This window comes from Enhydra lutris, unplaced genomic scaffold, assembly GCF_002288905.1.
Source record: "Enhydra lutris kenyoni isolate GAN:26980312 unplaced genomic scaffold, ASM228890v2 scaffoldscaffold4, whole genome shotgun sequence".
Classification (NCBI taxonomy): Eukaryota; Metazoa; Chordata; class Mammalia; order Carnivora; family Mustelidae; genus Enhydra; species Enhydra lutris.
This window is the reverse complement of record NW_019154088.1, coordinates 18605894-18626707: the sequence shown is the minus strand read 5'-3', so window position 1 is coordinate 18626707 and position 20814 is coordinate 18605894. Positions and strand designations below refer to the sequence as shown.

Genomic DNA, 20814 nt, shown 5'->3' with positions numbered 1-20814 from the left:
GTGTGTAGTTTAGGGGCTGAGTTTTGAATAATCTGATGGTAGGATTCTTTTAAAATAAACATTCTGTGGGCACCTGGGTGGCTCAGTCAGTTAAGCATCTGACTCTAGATCTCAGCTCAGGTGTTGATCTCAGGGTTGTGAGTTCAAGCTGCGCGTTGGGCTCCAGGCTGGGTGTGGAGACCACTTAAAAAAATAATTGTAATAAAAATTTTAAAATAAATAAAATAAACATTCTGGCTTTGATAGGCATTTAGTTGGAAAACTTTGTAATGTCTTTTCTGTTCCTAAAGTGGACAAGACTTTGTTAGGAATAAGTGTGTGCAAGTTTAATTAAACTTCAGTGTAATCATGCACAAACACATGTTTGATATACCAGTATATAAATCAGTTTAAGTTTATGCTAAAAGGATTCCCATTTGAGAACTCTTACTATATAATATCAAGGCAGAAGATAGGAAACTTTGTTTTGGAATCTTAAAAAAGATACAATACTTACATTTAAAGGAATAATTTGTATTTTATTCTGTAAATATATTAGTAGCTCATAAGTTTTCATAATATGTTTTTTTTTCTTTTAGTTTCCTCCCTCAGGGAACAAATCTGAATTTCATGATGTGAAAATACTGATTGCATTTATAAGCCACAAAGACTTTATAGATATGAAGCAGGTAAATTAGTAATTACATATTAGACAAAGTTTATACATAGTACAATTCTTTACTTTTAACCACTGGTATTTAATTTAAATTATATATGCTCCATTTGCTAACAAGAAGCTATAAAGGCCTATCAAGTCTTTGTTTGAGAAGTGTTCACCTCTCAGCACAGGGTATTTCTGAGCCCTGACTTTAGAAAGGATCTTTATTTGTTTTGACTTCTTTAACAGTCTCTGTTATGTCATTTATCTTATCCTTAAATCTCTGAACAGGATATGCCTAGGTGAAACATCAAACTTTGAGGATTTAATAAACCAAAGCATAGTCTCGTAATTCTGACAAGAGAATATATCATGTAGTCAAAAAGGATTCTAGTGTTCTTGACTCTGTCTTATCCGTTTCAGAGTGAAATTGTAATAGTGCTGCCATACACTGGAAGAGAAAGAAAACTAATTCTGGTTTTTTTGTTTGTCTTTCAGACTCTTGGAGATAACATTACTGTAAAAATGTATTCTCCATCATGGCCTAACTTTGACTATACTATGGTGGTTATTTTTGTAATTGCTGTGTTCACTGTGGCATTAGGAGGATACTGGAGTGGACTAATTGAATTGTAAGTTTAATTAAACTTCAGTGTTTCTGTGATAAGTGGCTAAAAAATTATTGTCTAATACTCAGTTTAATCATGTAACAATAATTAAAATATACCTGACCTCAGAATATAGTGCTGTTACGATCAGATTGCAGGTTTGTCCTGCTGTAGGTCATTTAACTTCTCACTGAGAAGAGTTAGCTTCTGCTAACTCTCCTGCTGGGGGCTAAGATTCCATATTTTAAAGAAGCTCCCAAGTGTTTTTGCTGGCCCACAGACCACACTTTGAGTTAGCCAGGCAAGCTTTGTATACATGTCAGGGCAAGCTCCTCCTTTAGAAAACTGGAGATGGGAGAGGAGTACATATAAGCTTTTTTACTCATAAAACACGATGATGGACAAAGACAGAGAATGTGTTACTTTCATAGCCAAGTTGGAAGAGAAGGAGTTCTTTACCTGCAGGAATACGGAATTTAAAATATTTTAATTCCAGTATAGTTAACATATTGTATTATATTGGTTTTAGGTGTACAATACAGTTCAGTGCATTACTTAGTGCTCATCAAGATAAACGTACTCGTGGGGTGCCTGGGTGGCTCAGTGGGTTAAAGCCTCTGTCTTCAGCTCAGGTCATGATCTCAGGGTCCTGGGATTGAGCCCTGCAGCGGGCTCTCCACTCAGCAGGGAGCCTGCTTCCTCCTCTTTCTCTGCCTGCCTCTCTGCCTACTTGTGATCTCTGTCTGTCAAATAAATAAATAAAATCTTAAAAAAAAAAAAAAAGATAAATGTACTCTTAATCCCCATTATCTGTTTTGCCCATCCCTGTGCCTTCCTCCCCTCTGGCAACCACCAGTTTGCCACAGTATTTACAAGCCTGGGTTTTTTTGTGTTTTTTGTTTTGTTTTGTTTTGTTTTGTTTTTACTTTGTTACAAGTTTGCCACAGTATTTACAAGCCTGTTTTTTTTTTCTTTTTTTACTTTGTTCATTTGTTTCTTAAAATTTCATGTATGAGTGTAATTATATGGTATCTGTCTTTTTCTGACTTATTTCATTTAACATTATACTCTCTAGGATCCATCCATATTGTTGCAGATGGCAATATCATTCATTTTTAGGGATAAGTAATATCCTATCCTAGTGTGTGTGTGTGTGTGTGTGTGTATACGTATATATATATGTATATATACACACCACTTTTTCTTTATCCATTCATCTGTGGATGGAAACTGAGGTTGATTGCATCCATGTCTTGGCTAGTGTGAATAATGCTATAATAGACACTTTAAAAATAAGTGTTTTAATTTTGTTTGGATAATTTCTGGATCATATGGTAATTCTATTTTTAATTTTCTTTAAAGATTTTATTTATTTATTTGAGAGCAGAGGCAAGAGACAGAGAGAGTGAGCATGAGTGGGGGGGGGGTTGGGTAAGGTCCTGTGTCCATCTAGGACCCTGAGATTATGACTTGAGCCAAAGGCAGACGCTTAACTGACCGAGCCACCCAAGCACCCCTCTATTTTTCAATTTTTTAAGGAAACTTCATATTATTTTCCACAGTGGTTGCAACAATTTGCATTTCCACCGACACTGCACAAGCATTCGTTTTTCTCCACATCCTCATCAAACTTGATATTTCTTGTCTTTTGATCTAACCCTTCTGACAGATGTAAGGTTGACATTTTGAGTTTATTTTTGTGTATGGTGTGAGAGAATGGCCCTGTTTTATTCTTTTCCATGCAGCTGTTCAGTTTTTCTGGCACCGTTTGTTGAGGAGACTTTTTCTCATTGCATATTCTTGCCTCCTTTGTCAAGGGTTAATGGACCATGTAATTGTGGATATATTTCTGGGCTCTCTCTTCTGTTGATCTATGTGTCCTCTTTTGTGCCAGCACCATACTGTTCTGATTACTATAGTTTTATAATATATCTTCAAATCTAAGATTATGATATCTTCAATTTTGTTCTTTTTCAAGATTGCTTTGCCTATTCAGGGTCTTGTGTGATTCCATACAAATTTTAGGATTGTTTGTTCTAGTTCTGTGAAGAATGTTGGTGATATTTTGATAGGAATTACACAAAATCTGTTCATTGCTTTGGGTGGTATGTACATTTTAAAATATTTTTTCTTCTAATCCATGAGCATGGAATATCTTCCCATTTGTTTGTGTTGTCCTCAATTTCGTTTATCATTGTTTTATAGTTTTCAGAGTATAGGTTTTTGACCTTTTTGGTTAAGTGTATTGCCAGGTATTTTATTATTTTTGGTATAATTGTAAGTGGAACTGTTTTCTTAATTTCTCTTTCTACTACTTCATTTTTTTTTTTTAGAGATTTTATTTATTTGAGAGAGAGAGTGCATAGGGAGAAGCAGAGAGGGAGAGAGAGGAACAAGCAGACTCCATGCTGAGATTAGAGCTTGATGGGAGGCCCAGTCTCAGGACCCTGAGATCATGACCTGAGCCAAAACCAAGTGTTGGATGCTTAACCAATTGAGCCATCCAGGCACCCCCTCTGCTACTTCATTATTAGTATATAGAAATGCAGTGGATTTCTGTAAATTGGTTTTGTATCCTGTGACCTTAACTGAATTCATTTATCAGTACTAATAGTTTTTCAGTGGAGTCTTCAGGATTTTTTATATATAGTATCATGTCATCTGCAAATAGTGAAAGTTTTACTTCCTCCTTACCAATTTGGATACCTTTTACTACTTTTTCTTGCTTGACTGCTGTGGCTAGGACTTCCAGTACTATTTTGAATAAAAATAGTGAAAGTGGACATCTTTGTCTTGTTCCTGACCTTAGGGGAAAGGCTTTCAGTTTTTCACCATCAAGTATGATTATGGCCTTGATTATGTTGAGGTATGTTCCCTCCAAACCTACCTTGCTGAGAGTTTTTATCACAAATGGATGTTGTACTTTGTCAAATGCTTTTTCTGTGTCTATTGATCATATAGTTCTTATCCTTTCTCTTACTGATGTGATGTGTCATGTTGATTGATTTGCAAATATTAAACTGCCCTTGCATCCTGGAGATAAATCCCACTTGATCATGGTGAATGATTTTTTTTGAAATTTATTGTTGGATTTGGTTTGCTAATATTTCATTGAGGATTTTTGCATTTATGTTCATCAGAGATACTGGCCTGTAGTTCTCTTTTTTTTAATAGAGTCTTTACCTGGTTTTGGTATCATAGGCTGAATTTGGAAGCTTTCCTTCCTCTTCTGTTTTTTGGAATAGTTTGAGAAGAATGGATATTTACTCCTCTTTAAATATTTGGTAGAGTTCACCTGTGAAGCCTTCTGTCCTGGACATTTGTTTGTTGGGAATTTTTTGATCACTGATTCAATTTCATTGCTGGTAATCAGTCTGTTCAGATTTTCCCTTCCTGATTCAGTTATGGGAGGTTATATGTTTCTAGGAATTTATCCATTTCTTCTCGGTTGTCCAGTTTGTTGCCATGTAATTTTTTATGGTATTCTCTTACAATCCTTTGTATTTCTGTGGTGTTGGTTGTTACTTTTACTCTTTCATTTGTGATTTTGTTTGAGTTCTTGCTCTCTTTTTTATGAGTCTGACTAAAGATTTACCAATTTTGTTGGTCTTTCCAAAGAACCAGCCCCTGGTTTCTTTAATCTATTCTATTGGGGTTTTTTTAGTTTCTGTTTCCTTTATTTCTGTTTTGATCTTTATGATTTCCTTCCTTCTGCTGGTTTTTGGTTTGTGTCTTCTTTTCCTAACTTCGTTAGGTTTAAGGTTGTTTGAGATCTCTCCTGCTTCTTGAAGCAGCCTGTATTGCTATAAACTGCCCTCATAGAACAACTTTTTTTTTTTTTAATTTATTTTTTTGACAGATCACAAGTAGGCAGAGAGGCAGGCAGAGAGAGAGGAAGGAAAGCAGGCTCCCTGCAGAGCAGAGAGCCCGATGTGGGGCTCGATCCCAGAACCCTGGGATCATGACCTGAGCCGAAGGCAGAGGCTTTAACCCACTGAGCCACCCAGGCGCCCCCTCATAGAACAACTTTTGATGCATCCCAATGATTTCAGACCGTTCTGTTTTCATTTTCATTTGTTTCCATGTAATTTTTTATTTTTTCTTTGATTTCTTAGATGACCCATTTGTTGTTTAGTAGCATGTTCTTTAAGCTCCATGTTATTTGTGGTCTTTCCAGATTTTTTCTTGTGGTTGATTTCCGGTTTCATAGCTTTGTGGTCAGAAAAGATGTGTGTGATATGACTACGATCTTTTTGAATTTATTGAGACTCATGGCCTAATATGTAATCTCTTCTGGAGAATGTTCCATGTGCACCTGAAAAGAATGTGTATTCTGCTCTTTTAGGATGGAATGTTCTGAATATATCTGTTAAATCCATCTGATTCAGTGCATCATTCAAAGCCACTGTTTCCTTGTTGATTTCGTGTTTGGATGATCTGTCCTATGATTAATTGGGATGTTAAAGTCCCCTGCTATTACATATTACTATCACTTATTTATATTTGTTTTTAACTATTTTATGTATTTGGGTGCTTCCATATTGGCCTCATAAATATGTACAATTGTTACAGCTTATTACTGAATCCCCTTTATTACTATAGAATGTCCTTCTTTGTCTCTTGTTACAGTCGTTATTTTAAAGTCCATTTTTATTGCTATCCTGGCTCTCTTTTCATACCATTTGCATGATAAATGGTTTTTCTTCCCTTCGCTTTCAATCTGTGTGTATCTTTAGGTCTGAAATGAGTCTCTTGTTAGGCAGCATATAGATGGATCTTGTTTTTTTTTTTTAAAGATTTTATTTATTTGTCAGAGAGAGAGAGAGAGAGAGAGAGCGAGCGAGCACAGGCAGACAGAGTGGCAGGCAGAGGGAGAAGCTGGCTCCCCACAGAACAAGGAGCCCGATGTGGGACTCGATCCCAGGACGCTGGGATCATGACCTGAGCCGAAGGCAGCGGCTTAACCAACTGAGCCACCCAGGCGTCCCAGATCTTGTTTTTTTAATCCTTTCTCTCACCCTGTGTCTTTTGATTGGAGCATTTCATCCATTTACATACAAAGTAATTATCCATAGACATGTACTTAATGTCATTTTGTTACTTGTTTTATTTTTGTTGTTGTTCTTTTTCTAGTTCTCTATTTCTCCTCTTGCTCTCTACTCTCACAATTAGTTGGCTTTCTTTAGAGATACACTTGGATTCCTTTCTCTTTATATTTTGCATATATTTCACTGGTTTTTGATTTATGGTTACCATTAGGTTTGTATACAACATCTGCATATAGCAGTCTATATTGAGTTGATGGTTGCTTAACTTTGAGCTTACTCTTTACTCCTCTCTCTGTTTCCCCTGTTTTAGGTATGTGGTATCATACTTTACATCTTTTTATTTTGTGTCTTGACTGATATTTTTATATATACTTATTTTTATTGCTCTTGTGCTTCCTACTTTTCTTCTACTTATGGTCTTTCCTTTCCACTCAAAGAGTCCCCTTTAACATTTCTTGTAGAGCAGGTTTAGTGGTGATGAATTCCTTTAGCTTTTGTTTGGGAACTTCTTTCTCTTTCCTCCTATCCTGAATGATGGCCTTGCTGGACAGAGTATTCTTGGCTGCACAGTTTTTCCTTTCAGTACTCTGAATATATCATGTCACCCATTTCTGGCCTGCAGAATTTCTGTTGAAAAATCAGCTGATAGGGGTGCCTGGGTGGCTCAGTTGTTAAGCATCTGCCTTTGGCTCTGGTCATGATTCCAGAGTCCTGGAATCAAGCCCCACTTCAGGCTCCCTGCTCAGCAGGAAGCCTGCTTCTCCCTCTCCCACTCCCCCTGCTTGTGTTCCCTCTCTCACTGTGTCTCTCTTTGTCAAATAAATAAACAAAGTCTTAAAAAAAAAAAAAAAAATCAGCTGATAACCTTACGGAGTTTTCCTTATATGTAACTGTTTTCTCTTGCTCTTTTATTTTTTTTTTAAGATTTTATTTATTTATTTGACAGACAGAGATCACAAGTAGGCCAAGAGTCAGGCAGGTGGGGGGGAAGCAGGCTTCCCGCTAAGCAGAGAGCCTGATGTGGGTCTCGATCCCAGGACCCTGGGATCATGACTGGAGCCAAAGGCAGAGGCTCTAATCCACTGAGCCACTCAGGAGCCCCTCTTGCTGCTTTTAAAATTCTCTCTTTCAGGATTATGGATTTTGAAATTGAGGTGACTGATTCTAAAAATAGGATAAAGATAGAACTAAGTGTATGTGTGGAGATGGTTGGGGCAGGATATATATATAATCCTGCCCCAAAGAGTGGTGCCGCGGTGGCTGAGAGAAAGCATGCATGTGGGGGGATGGGGGAACAGGAAGAGGGAGAAGCAAACTGCTTACTAAAGCTGGACTTGGGGCTCTATCCCAGGACTCCAGGATCACAACCTGAGCCAAAGGCAGCTGCTTAACAACTGAGCCACCTGAGTGTCCCAGTAAATAGGAGGGACACCTGAGTAGCTCAGTTGGTTAAGCGTCTGCCTTTGGCTCGGGTCATGATCCCAGGGTCTTGGGATCAAGTCCTACATTGGGCTCCTTGCTCAGCTGGGAGTCTGCTTCTTCCTCTGCCTTCCGCTCTCCCTGCTTGTGCTCTCTCTCTTTCTCTGTCAAATAAATAAAACTCTTAAAAAAAAAAAAAAAGAAAGTAAGAAAGAAAAAGAGAAGGGGAAAGAGAATAAGGCTTAGGAAAGGGAAAATTTGCCAGAACCAGAACTCATATAACTCAGAATTACCCTGCCAAATGAAAAATGTACCTTATGCAAAAGGGAAAGATGTCTTAGTTTCATAGAAAACTTCTTAATAGAAAGTTAAAATCTTACTATAATGAAATCATTGGTCCTCAAGCTTCATAAACTCAAGATAGCATGAAAGAAAGCTTAGCTTTCCAGAGCTACCCTACGGCCCAGCAATCGCACTACTGGGTATTTACCCTAAAGATACAAATGTAGTGATCCAAAGGGGCTCGTGCACCTGAATGTTTATAGCAGCAATGTGCATAATAGCCAAACTATGGAAAGAACCTAGATGTCCATCAACAGATGAATGAGTAAAGAAGATGTGGTATATATATACAATGGAATGCTATGTAGCCATCAAAAGAAATGAAATCTTGCTATTTGCAATGATATGGATGGAACTAGAGGGTATTATGCTGAGCGAAATAAGTCAATCAGAGAAAGAATTATCATATGATCTCCCTGATATATGAGGAATTTGAAAGGCAAAGTGGGGGGTTTGGGAGGTAGGGAAGGAAAAAAATGAAAGAAGATGGGATCGGGAGGGAGACCATAAGAGACTCTTAATCTCACAAAACAAACTGAGGGTTGCCCGGGGGAGGGGGATAGGGAGAGGGTGGGAGGGTTATGGTGAGTGCTGTGAAGTGTGTAAGCATGATGATTCACTGGGGCAAATAATACATTATATGTTAATAAAAAATGAAAAAAGAAAACTTAGCTTTCCATTTTATGTGGCTCTTGAGCTGATTAGAGGTACAGTGTTTTAAAAAGATGATTATAGTATTTTTATGTGATATAAATCTAGTACATTTCCTTTCCAAAAATTGCCCGTGCTTCTTCCTTTGCCAGATCTATCTTTTCCTTTATTTATTTTTTAAAAGTTTTTATTTATTTACATGAGAGAGTATAAGCAGGGGGAGCAGCAGAGGCAGAGGGAGAAGAAGGCTCCCCACTGAGCAGGGATCATGACCTGAGCCAAAGGCAGATGCATAACCAGCTGAGCCAGTCAGGCGCCCTTATCTTTTCCTTTAGAGAAATCTACCTGGAAAACTGGTGTACTAAATAAGAATATATAAATCTTTCATTATGACCTATATGAATTTATAAATTTTTCACTATAATAAAAATGGTTTTATTGTTTTTATTTTTTAAAGATTTTATTTATTTATTTGAGAGTGAGAATGAGAGAGAGCATGAGAGGGGAGACGTCAGAGGGAGAAGCAGACTGCCTGCCGAGCAGGGAGCCCAATGTGGGACTCGATTCTGGGACTCCAGGATCATGACCTGAGCCGAAGGCAGTTGCTTAACCAACTGAGCCACCCTGCACCCCATAATAAAAATAATTTTAAATGTATCTGTTTGCAGTGACAGATACCAAAAGTTGGCACCTTTTTCCACTCAGATACTACTTTCATTGACACTTCTGTTTAATATTCTATCATCCAGCTCTGCAGTTGCTGGAATGTGCTAGTGTGACTGTCCCCAAGCCCTCTCCATGCTCTTTGCCCAGACAGCCTCCCTACAGTCAGAGATGCTTAATATAGTGACCATCCCATTTAACAATTTTCTAGTAAGAAAGTGGTATGTTGGTAAATAAGCAGTCTGGCAAATGTACAGTTTGATAGTAATAAACTTTTTTTAACCTAAAGTTTGTATTAAGTCCAGACCTGATGAGAAAGTCAAGGTGTATGCCATGGGAAGGAGAATTTAGTTGGTCAGAGTTGAAGGGACTGGAGGTAGAAGAGTATGTAGTAGGCTCCATGTAGCTGGGAGGAGACAATAAGATGACAGAACAGAGACTGCTCAACAAAGAACACTACTGACTCTTTCCTCTTCAACTTTTGTCTCGACCTTTTATTAGCTGTGTGACTTAAGAAGGGTTGTTGAGAGAATTAAAAACAGTATTTTGCTATCTTAACTCAAGGTAGATAAAGCTATGTCTTGAACTTCTTTTGAATCCTTCATAATACACTTGATAAGCACAGAACAGGCATCCAGTTAGTGCTGAGTTGATTGAAAGAATTTTGTGTTTACATGTAAGAAAAGCTAATTTTAGGAGTACTTTGCTCTCTGTAAGTTGGTAATAAGTGTGTAAAAAGAAACTGGTTGTGATCTGAAATTCGTTACATCAATATAAGTTTTCAAATTAGATCATATAAACATCTGCAGACATTATTTATATGATAAACATTCTCTATTTCAACAATTTCACTTCCAGAAGAAAATGCTTTTTCAAAAGTTCATAGTTAATAACAGATCATTTCTGGAGGGTAGAATTAGAGGGACCTTTTACTTTATAGATTAAGTTATTTTCTGTTATGTGTGCTGTTTTTTTAAAGTATATTACTTTGTAGTCAGAAACAAATTTAAGTTGATGTTGGAGATAGATTTTCAAAATAACCGTTCTTGGCAGAGATTTGCTGAAGTTCCTGTGTGTGTTTATACAGGGAGAGCATGAAGGCAGTGACAAACACTGAAGACAGAGAAATGAGGAGAAAGAAGGAAGAATATTTAACTTTTAGTCCTCTGACAGTTGTAATATTTGTGGTCGTGTGCTGTGTTATGATGGTCTTACTTTATTTCTTCTACAAATGGCTGGGTAAGAAGTCATACTTATTATTTGCTACTTTCAGTCTACAAGCTTTTCATTTATTTTATTAGATTGAAGGTATACCCAGAAAGCTTAAACAAATGATTGAAAAGTAATGTTAACTCTCTAAACTGTCAGAAGTGCTAGATCCCCCTCACTCTAGGATAAAAAATATAAAAATATTCAGATTAAAAATATCCTGTGTCTTTGAGATAAGAACACTTCTTCATGGATGACTTGAAAGAACTACTGTGGCCCCTAAATTTCCATCTCTGCAGATAAAGCTGGAGAGCCCCGTATCTAAGCAGCAGACTAAGGACTTCTTGGTGACGGTATTTAGTTACACGAAATAGATTATTCAAATTACTAATTTATTGCCTCTGCTTATCCCTGAAGTGTGCTTTGTTCTTTCGTCAGGGTCCAAATCAAGACGTATTGCTCAAATTTTGTTTTACTTGTGTTAACAGTCAAGATCGTACTACATCTAAAGACACACAAGTACTTGCCTGTGGTCTAAATAATAACAGGTACTTTTCCTTTAAGAAGGTAGGGGTAGGAATTGTAAGGGCTTGCCCATCCCCTGAGCAATCGTGTTGGTGGTCTGAAAGAATGGAAATTTGCCATCTCTGGGCAATGCACAGCACAAAGAGGAGGAGACTAGGGAAAAGGGAAATGGCCTGGTAAGAACTAGCAAAAATCCTTTGTGAAAACCACCACAGGCTCCAGTGCTTATTTGGAGAACATTAGCACAATTTTCTGGACTAGAAAACTGAGGTACTCAAGTTGGTTTCAGCTTATTGTCCAATATTTCCTGTCCTGTGGCAGCATTAAAAACTAGACCTTTGGGACGCCTGGGTGGCTCAGTTGGTTAAGCAGCTGCCTTCGGCTCAGGTCATGATCCCAGCGTCCTGGGATCGAGTCCCGCATCGGGCTCCTTGCTCATCAGGGAGCCTGCTTCTCCCTCTGCCTCTGCCTGCCATTCTATCTGCCTGTGCTTGCTCTCTCTCCCTCTCTCTCTCTGACAAATAAATAAATAAAATCTTTAAAAAAAAAAAAAAAAAACTAGACCTTTGACCTATATTTCCAACTAGAAAAAGAATTATTTGAATGTCACTCATATTTCAATGTTGTGCTGGGGGAGTAGATGTTAGGATAGTTATTTGTATTTACATTGTCATTGTGCAGCTGATTTTTCTAATTTAATACTTAGTCTTCACTCGTTTGTGTCTGACCCTCAGTCAATTAATTAGTGGTCTTTGATAGAAAAAAGAGATTCCTCTACCCTACCCTAAAGCATGCTTTCATTTGTGGTGAGAAAGTTCCTTAAACTTTCAGGTATTTAAAAAGTTGACCTTGCTTATCAATATAATTTTTTATGTAGGAGGCAGATCATTAAACCTCCTGGTTATCCTAGGGCATGGGAGTTAATTATGACTCTTACAAAATCGATGTGGTATTGCAAGACATAATGTACCTCCAAATGGTTCCTAATGGCTAAAGTTGCTGCCATTTTTAATTTATGAAATATATCAAATTGGTAAGGGTCCCCTTACCATTTTATGTTAAGTCATGCTCAAAAAGTAAAGATGGTTATATTAACCAGATGCTTTCTCATACCTAATCATTTTCCTAGTATACTATGACATTCAATGAAATAAAACTCTGTTAGGGTCTCAAGAACATGCTTTCTACTTAAGTTTTAAAACTTGGGTTGGCAGCCTTTGGTGGATGACTCACCAAACATAACTTGGCAGGCTTTGATTGTCTTTGTTTTACTGCTTACATTACCATATGTAACTAGTAATAACAAATAACAAATAATGACAAGAGACTAAAAAAGTAAATGACAAGAGACTAAAAAGGTAAATTCTAGAGAGGGTATGTGCTATGGTGAGCACTATGAATTGTGTAAGACTAATGAATCACAGACCTGTACCCCTGAAACAAATAATATATATTAATTTTAAAAAAGTAATTTGTCCAAGTTCACCGATTAGAAAGTGGCCAACGGTTAAAAACGAGGATATCAGAAAATTTTTGAATGGTATCCGTGTTTCTGAAACAGGAAGATTTCTGGAGACTCATGAATAAGATCTAAGTTGTCCACCTACATAAAGAGCAAGATGCCGGATGATCTTTCAGACTTTCTGTGACATTTTAAAGATACGATAAAAGCTGTATAGATTTAAAAAAGAAGAAGAAAGAAAGTGGCTATCACTGATTTACTATCTCTAGATTACTCTCCCTTTCTCATCTACAGGACAGTTAAAATTTTCTGAAATTTAGTGGAATTTGTAAAATTCATATTGCCATTGTGAAATTTTGAGAAAGTTAAGAAAATGAATAGTTTATTTTATAGTATAATAATTTCTCTCCCTTCTTAAGATTAGATGTAATTTTAAATAATTTTCAAAAAAGTATAGCTAATATAGAAAAATATTTGTGAACATTAACTACCTTAGTTTCATATCATAACAGAGTGGTTTGTTTAAATGGATTTGGTTTTACCACAGGTCAAATAATTGGAGATAAATTACACCATAGGAAATATAGATAACTTGTTTAAGGTAAATATCAGTTCTCATCCCTAAGGTGCATTTTTTTTTTTAAAGATTTTATTTATTTATTTATTTGACAGAGAACACAAGTAGGCAGAGAGGCAGGCAGAGAAAGAGAGGAAGGGGAGCAGGCTCCCTGCTGAGCAGGGAGCCCGATGGGGGGCTTGATCCCAGGACCCTGGGATTATGACCTAAGCCGAAGGGAGAGGCTTTAACCCACTGAGCCACCCAGGCATCCCCCTAAGGTGCATTTTTAACACATTTCTGTTGTTTACTTAATTCGTCCATTCCTTACATTTAAGTTCTTACAAGTGTCTATATCTCACTTCATAGACATCTTCAATAGACATGTTAGTTTGAATCATTGAATGACAGAAAATGCAGAGCTAGCTTTAGCCCTTAAGCAGTCCTACCAATGTGTAATGGAACGGAAACAACACATTAAACACTCGCATTTCAATAAAACTCAAGATCTAAATATTTTCAGCTTAATAACCAATTCAGATTATAATATGGTCACTGCATTGGAAGTATCATGATGCAGTAAGAAAGCTAGATTACTATTGCGTGTATAAATATTTTCTTTTTTTTTTTTTTTAAAGATTTTATTTAATTACTTGTCAGAGAGAGAGAGGGAGAGAGAGCAAGCACAGGCAGACAGAATGGCAGGCAGAGGCAGAGGGAGAAGCAGGCTCCCTGATGAGCAAGGAGCCCGATGTGGGACTCGATCCCAGAACGCTGGGATCATGACCTGAGCCGAAGGCAGCTGCTTAACCAACTGAGCCACCCAGGCGTCCCGCGTGTATAAATATTTTCTAATCACATTTCCTTCTGTTCTCATATAATTTAGTGTCTTCTTTTTTTCTAGTGTATGTTATGATAGCAATCTTCTGCATAGCATCAGCAATGAGTCTGTACAACTGTCTAGCTGCACTCGTTCGTAAGATACCGTGTGGACGATGCACGTATGTATCTCTTACAAGGAATCCTGTAATGTTGGTATTTGTAATTTAAAACAATACAGGGAAAAGTAGGAGTGGTATTTTAACTCTGTGTAAGCCAACATACATGTGGCTATTAAAATTTAAATTAACTAAAATTAAATAAATTTTAAAATTCAGTTCCTCACTCTCATTAGCTACATTTCAAATGCTAACTAACCACATGCAGCTACTACTGGCTACTGTACTGGGCAGCACAGATATCAGACATTTTCATCATGGACAGTTCTGTTGAATTAATGAATATTTTGGATGTAACATTTGTTGTACTTAAATTTAGGGCTTTTAAACCGATATTTTAGTAGCTTTCTTGTGACTGTGGTTAACATTTGTCATTTCTCATGTTTAAGTGAACATTGTTATTTCATCTGCAGAGTAGACTAACCTATTTCTGTCTATTTTTTTAGGATTATATTTCGCAGCAAAAGCATTGAAGTGCGACTTATTTTTCTCTCTGGACTATGCATAGCAGTGGCTGTTGTTTGGGCTGTATTTAGAAATGAAGATAGGTATGAGTGCTCAGTGCATTTGCTTTTAGAGTAAGGATGCATGATTTTGTGTCTTGCTTGGTAGTTATGCATTATGATTATTATGGATTTTTTTTTTTTTTTGCTTTTATTCCAGAACACCATAGTCTTGAAATAAGCTAAATAAGACTCATAAGCAGATCTTGTGCTAATGGGTTCAAGGTCATATAGATAAGAAAATATGTACTATGGTTTAAATATCTAAGCCTATTTTGAAATAGGCTTCAAAATATACTTACAATGATATCCCACAATGAAGTACAATGCGGCTATAAAGGATGAAGAATATCTCTAAACTGATATGCGGTGATTTCCAGGATGTATTTTTAAGTGAAAAAAGAATATATAGAGTATGCTACCTTTTCTGTAAGAGAGGAAAAATAATATACAAATATCTGTCCATTTGCAGGAAGGATGACCAGAAAAAGATCTTAACTTTTTAATGGTTTATTAATAAAATTACTAAAGCCCAAAGCCACTTGTAGCCTAAAATTTGGAAGCAAGGATTTACAATTTAAGGTGGCTTCAGTTGATAATTATACGTATCAGTTCCTGGTAGATTATGTTACGTAGTTCTCATTTCCTTTAGATTCCAGCTATCTGGACATACGTGAACACCAGTATCTTTTGTTATGAGCTGCCTTTCTAAAAGAAACATGTATATGTTCAAAGATTAAAGATAAGATGTATGTTCTGGGGTAGCCTTTCAGTTTTTCCTTAGTTATAGTAGTAGTCATTATTCTACTAGGACAGCAAATTAATATGGAATATATGACAGGTTTTTTGTCATTATAATTGTTGCTTAATCAAATAGTCAAATCATAACAACTGAATGATACTTTAATGATCTATTTCTTTTGAAAAGTCCCATCTAAGCATAACTACATAAACCAGTAGAGTATTCTTTTGATTTTAGGTGGGCTTGGATTTTACAGGATATCTTGGGGATCGCTTTCTGTCTGAATTTAATTAAAACACTGAAGTTACCCAACTTCAAGGTAAAGTGTACTGCTTTGCAAGCTAAAATAATTTTTTCTTTTTCTTTTTCCTTTTTTTTAAAAAAATATTTTTATTTATTTATTTGACAGAGAGAGACACAGCGAGAGAGGGAACACAAGCAGGGGGAGTGGGAGAGGGAGAAGCAGGTGTCCTGCTGAACAGGGACCCTGATGTGGGGCTTGATCCCAGGACTCAGGAACCATGACCTGAGCCAAAGGCAGACACCTAACCCCTGAGCTGCCCAGGCGCCCCAGTAATTTTTTCTTTTTAAAACAACTTTATTCAAGTATAATTTACATGTGGCAAAATGCACCCATCTTAAGTGTACAGTTTATTGAAGCTGTACAAATGAATAACTTTGTAGCCACCATCCCAATCAATTATAGAAGATTTCTCATCTCTTTGAAAGCTCTGTACTGTCCTTTTGTAGTCAATACTAATCACCAGCTGTAGCAAACTATTGGTTTGCTAGCTAAAATATTTTTAATTATTTCTATAATATGCCAAATTCATAAAATCCTTACAAAATATCAACAAAGAACATTTCTTTGATTTAGTGATTCTTTTTTTTTTAAAGAATGGGTTAAAGAAGATAAAATTTTTAATGTGATTTCTAGAATAAAACTACAAGTAGTAATAATTGTTAAATGCCTTAAAAAAACAGTGTTCAAATGAAATTTCATTATGTTTATTTGTATTTGCAAAACCATATAATTTCTTCATTTATAGGGAAGTTTGACCTTTAAATTTTTTCTTTTTTTTCAACAGTCATGTGTGATACTTTTAGGTCTTCTCCTCCTCTATGATGTGTTTTTTGTTTTCATAACACCATTCATCACAAAGGTATGATATTTTTGAAATCCGTGAGAAACATGTTATAAGAAGAGAATCTTAAACCTGTTCTTAGATAACTGATTTTGCAGATGTTTACCATTGAGTATGTGCTAATTCTCTTTTGAAAATGGTCATTGGAGTTGGCCTTTTTTTTTTTTTCTAATTATTTTAATACCATATAATGTATTATTTGCCCCGGGGGTATGGGTCTGTGATTCATCGGGCTTACACATTTCACAGCACTCCCCGTAGCCCATACCCTTCCCAGTGTCCATAACCCAACCACCCTATCCCTACCTCCTCACCCCCCCATGAAGTTGGCCTTCTAATAGATGATTTTTTTAAGCTTTTAATTCATTCTGCTAAATGAAAAATGTCTCCTGGCTGATCATAAGACTATAAATTTTCTTCCTATCCATTTTAAAGTAACTTTTCTTGTTATAAAACAATCAATGTTTACTGTAGACAATATGAACAACAAAAAGAAGGAAAGTGCATCATTGATGCTTTCATTTCTGTACCCCAAGTTTGAGACTAAGAAAGAGCTCCATATTGGAAGTCTGATGGCATGAAGTGTAGCTCTGTAACTGCTACCCTGGCAAGTCACTCACTTTGTGCTTCCGGTTCCTAATCCATTGTGTGAGGGAGTATTGCTAGCATTCCAGCTTCCCTCTGCCATCAGTAGAATTCTTCCGGTCGGAACTGACAGAACCTGATCTAACCTTTCCAGACCGCAAAGGCCCTTCTATCCAACCTGTGTATAGAAGCCAAGGTGGAGCTGGCCTCAGAAGAAACTAGACGTAGGGGCACATACTCTCCCTTTCCACTTCTGTCCATTTTGTTCTTTGTCCCAGACTGGCTTTTTCTATGAAGTTAGAGTAATAGCAGCTGACAGCTCCTTGTTCACCTGTCCCCCACCCCTGCCATTAGCTCTTCCATAAAATAGTGATGCTGTTCCCAGAGTAAGGGAGAGGTGTTGGGTGAGTGTGGTCATCCTTCATTATTTGCCCAGCTTTTCTACTTGTCCCTATTTCTATCTCCTGAGTATTTTATTTTATTGCTCAGTTCCCCTGCTTTCCCCATTTTATGTTGAGTCTTACTTTGACTCAGTATTTGCTGTTATAATCACTGCATTTTTCCCCCATTAGTTCTTTATCTTTTCTTTAGCCCCTACCATTTGTGAAAGAAATCACTGTAAAACTGCACTTCTAATATTTGCTATAAGGGCATAAACATGTGGCACTAAGATGTGCCCCACTGGGGAGCTAAAATGCAAGTGGGAGTTAATGTAGTTAACTATCCCATATTACAGCTAACCAGACCATTTTACTAGCATCTTTCTGTGCCTTAATGATGAGCCATTTGAGTCACTGACTTTGTTGAGCAAAAGTAACCTTTTTAAAGCATAAAATTAATATTATAGATTATAACAAAAAATGTCAGTTAATGAAATCTTTCTATCTAAAGCCATCCCAGTTTGTATCAGTTTATTTAGTTTAAAAAAAAAATGTTTCTGTAAGTCACTCCAGGGGGTCCCAGAATGAAAGTAAAACATTCTGTGTACAAAATCATTCTCTAAGTCAGCACATAGTCATAGCATATGGCCCATATAGTACACGGGGGCTATAGGTATGAACTGTATCTAAATCCTTTAAAAAATTTTTTCCATTTAGTGTTTTTTTGTTTATTTGTTGTTTGTTTTTTAGTGGGAGAGAGGTCAGGAAAAGGACAAAGGGAGAGGGAGAGCAAGAATCTTAAGCAGGCTCCATGCCCAGCGCAGTGTAGAGATCATGACCTGAGCCAAAATCAAGTCAAATGGTTAACTGACTAAGCTACCCCCGCACCCCTCCATTCAGTTTTAACCTAGTGTCACTTTGTAAATGTTAATTGTCTGCTAAAAAATATTTACAATCCCTACACATAAAAAGTTGCAGAATTTTAAAGATACAGGATAATAGTAAAGATGTCTTTGAGGCTCTTTGTTATCTGCCTAGAGAATTTTTCATCTTTTTTTCCATATTTGTTCCCAGTGACTAATCTGATCTGGTAGAAAAGATTAGAAGGACTCTTTAGAGTTCACAATTCAGCTGAGGTTAATGTTTCGATTGGGGCATAAAAAGCTGGCAGGGCTGAAACCGGATAGGAGACAGGGTAGAGAAACTTCTCAGGTTCTTTAGAGCTAGGTCTTTTCAAGTTTGGCTTCATTCTTATAATGGTGAGTAGCTAGATCAAAGGTATCTTCATTTAAATAAAGTTACCAATATTTATTACAAATCTAAATACAAAAGATTTTAGTATTGTGTCTCTATTCATTGTTATTGCTAAAAATGACACATAGTACATGGCATCATGTAACTATAAGCACTTAAAATTTATAGTCTATTAAAAATGCTAGCTGTTGGGACGCCTGGGTGGCTCAGTTGGTTAAGCAGCTGCCTTTGGCTCAGGTCATGATCCCGGCGTCCTGGGATCGAGTCCCACATCGGGCTCCTTGTTCTGTGGGGAGCCTGCTTCTCCCTCTGCCTCTGCCTGCCACTCTGTCTACCTGTGCTCTCTCTCTCTCTCTCTTAAAAAAAAAAAAAAAATGCTAGCTGTTAGTTCTCAGTATAAATCTGCCCAAAGCTTCAGTTGAATAATCTGCTTTTGGTTTATCTGCTAGTTGGTGATCATTGTTGACCTGTAATAGAATGGACCAAAGTGCTTGGTGAATTTTTAGATGGCTCCAATTTTCATTAGACTTTTTAAGGAACACTGTCTACAGCCCATTTTTCACCAGTTTTCTGTAGGCCGTTAGCCAAGGGATCAAATCATTCTTAAATACTGATAGATTGTTCTCTTTAAATGATTGGACAATTTCTTTCATCTTCCTCCTGAATTTTAGAATGGCGAGAGTATCATGGTTGAACTTGCAGCTGGACCTTTTGGAAACAATGAAAAGGTAGGGATGGCAATTAAATAGAAATGGCTGTCAGTGTATATATGTGTGTCCAGTTAATAATTTTGCCTTTCTGTGTAATCCATTGGTCATGTAGTGCATGTTAAGGTATTGTAAAACTTTATTTCTCAGAAAATATAGCCCTTTTCTTAGTTATTCTAAATTATTAAACACCTATTGACTTGGGTTTCATCCTAGAATGATGGAAACTTGGTGGAAGCCACTGCTCAACCCTCAGCTCCCCATGAGAAAGTAAGGATTGTATTTCAGATATGTTCATTGGACTTTAAATCATACCCTCTGAGACAAGACTCTTCTTTGGGGGAAAAAAATCCAGATTTTAAAGAAAAAAAAAAATCTGTTTCAAGGCCAGAGTCCTATTTTTGGTAAAAAGAAAAAAAAAAAAAAAAAGGTTAGATGTGGGGATACTGGACTAATACTGTTAACCCTCATGTGTTTTGGGTTTCATTTTTCCAAAACTGTATCTATTTCTTTCAAGCTTTCTGTGCATTCAGAGTATATATGTGTGTAGCTTAGGTTCTCTGATTTCAAGTTCTTCTAAAATGTCTATTTAAAAATGTTAAAACAATTACTCTCATATCAATCCTTCCCTTTCTAAGAGATGTGGGTAAAGATTCGTAAGAGGTTTATTAGTGCCTTTTTTTTTCCCCCATAATTACAGTTACCAGTAGTCATCAGGGTACCAAAGCTGGCCTATTTCTCAGTAATGAGTGTGTGCCTCATGCCAGTTTCAATACTGGGTTTTGGAGACATTATTGTACCAGGTAAGCAGTTGTTTGTAACAATTCAGTAAGAATATACTGACGGTTTAAAATTGCCAAATGTGGGGCGCCTGGGTGGCTCATTCATTAAGCATCTGCCTTCGGCTCAGTTCATGATCCCAGGGTCCCAGGATCGAGCCTCGCATTGGGCTCCCTGCTTGGCAGGGAGTCTCCTTCTCCCTCTCCCACTCCCCCAGCTTGTATTCCCTATCTCACTGTCTCTCTCTCTGTCAAATAAATAAAATATTTTAAAATAAATAAATAAATAAAAATTGCCAAATATTTAGTATCTATTAAAAGTTACCTATTCTGTTATTAAGTATTTGTGGCTATTGCTAGAGCTTGGATCAGTGAAGAAAACAGAAAAAAAAAAAGCATTTCAAGGGGTAGAAGATAAAGCCCAAATCTCCCATGGCTCAAAAAATGTCTTAGAGGAAGTACCTAGGATCAGTTTGACCTACTTGCCCAAGAAAGTATATAACAAAACTCTTTAAAAGTTGAATTTAAGGGGCACCTGGATGGCTCAGTGGGTTAAGGCCTCTGCCTTCGGCTCAGGTCATGCACGATCCCAGGGTCCTAG

At 36.9% G+C, this 20814-nt stretch overlaps 1 protein-coding gene across 1 annotated transcript in view; it reads left to right on the top strand.

Moving 5' to 3' along the window:
- Nucleotides 1-20814, top strand: part of LOC111159827 (signal peptide peptidase like 2A) — an 82261-nt gene that overhangs the window by 49277 nt on the left and 12170 nt on the right. The window contains exons 6-15 of the mRNA XM_022522464.1: nt 579-668; nt 1136-1269; nt 10456-10607; nt 14025-14121; nt 14565-14666; nt 15601-15682; nt 16452-16526; nt 19399-19455; nt 19651-19704; nt 20135-20237. Of these exons, the coding sequence (XP_022378172.1) occupies nt 579-668; nt 1136-1269; nt 10456-10607; nt 14025-14121; nt 14565-14666; nt 15601-15682; nt 16452-16526; nt 19399-19455; nt 19651-19704; nt 20135-20237 (946 nt within the window). The remainder of the gene's footprint in view (nt 1-578; nt 669-1135; nt 1270-10455; nt 10608-14024; nt 14122-14564; nt 14667-15600; nt 15683-16451; nt 16527-19398; nt 19456-19650; nt 19705-20134; nt 20238-20814) is intronic.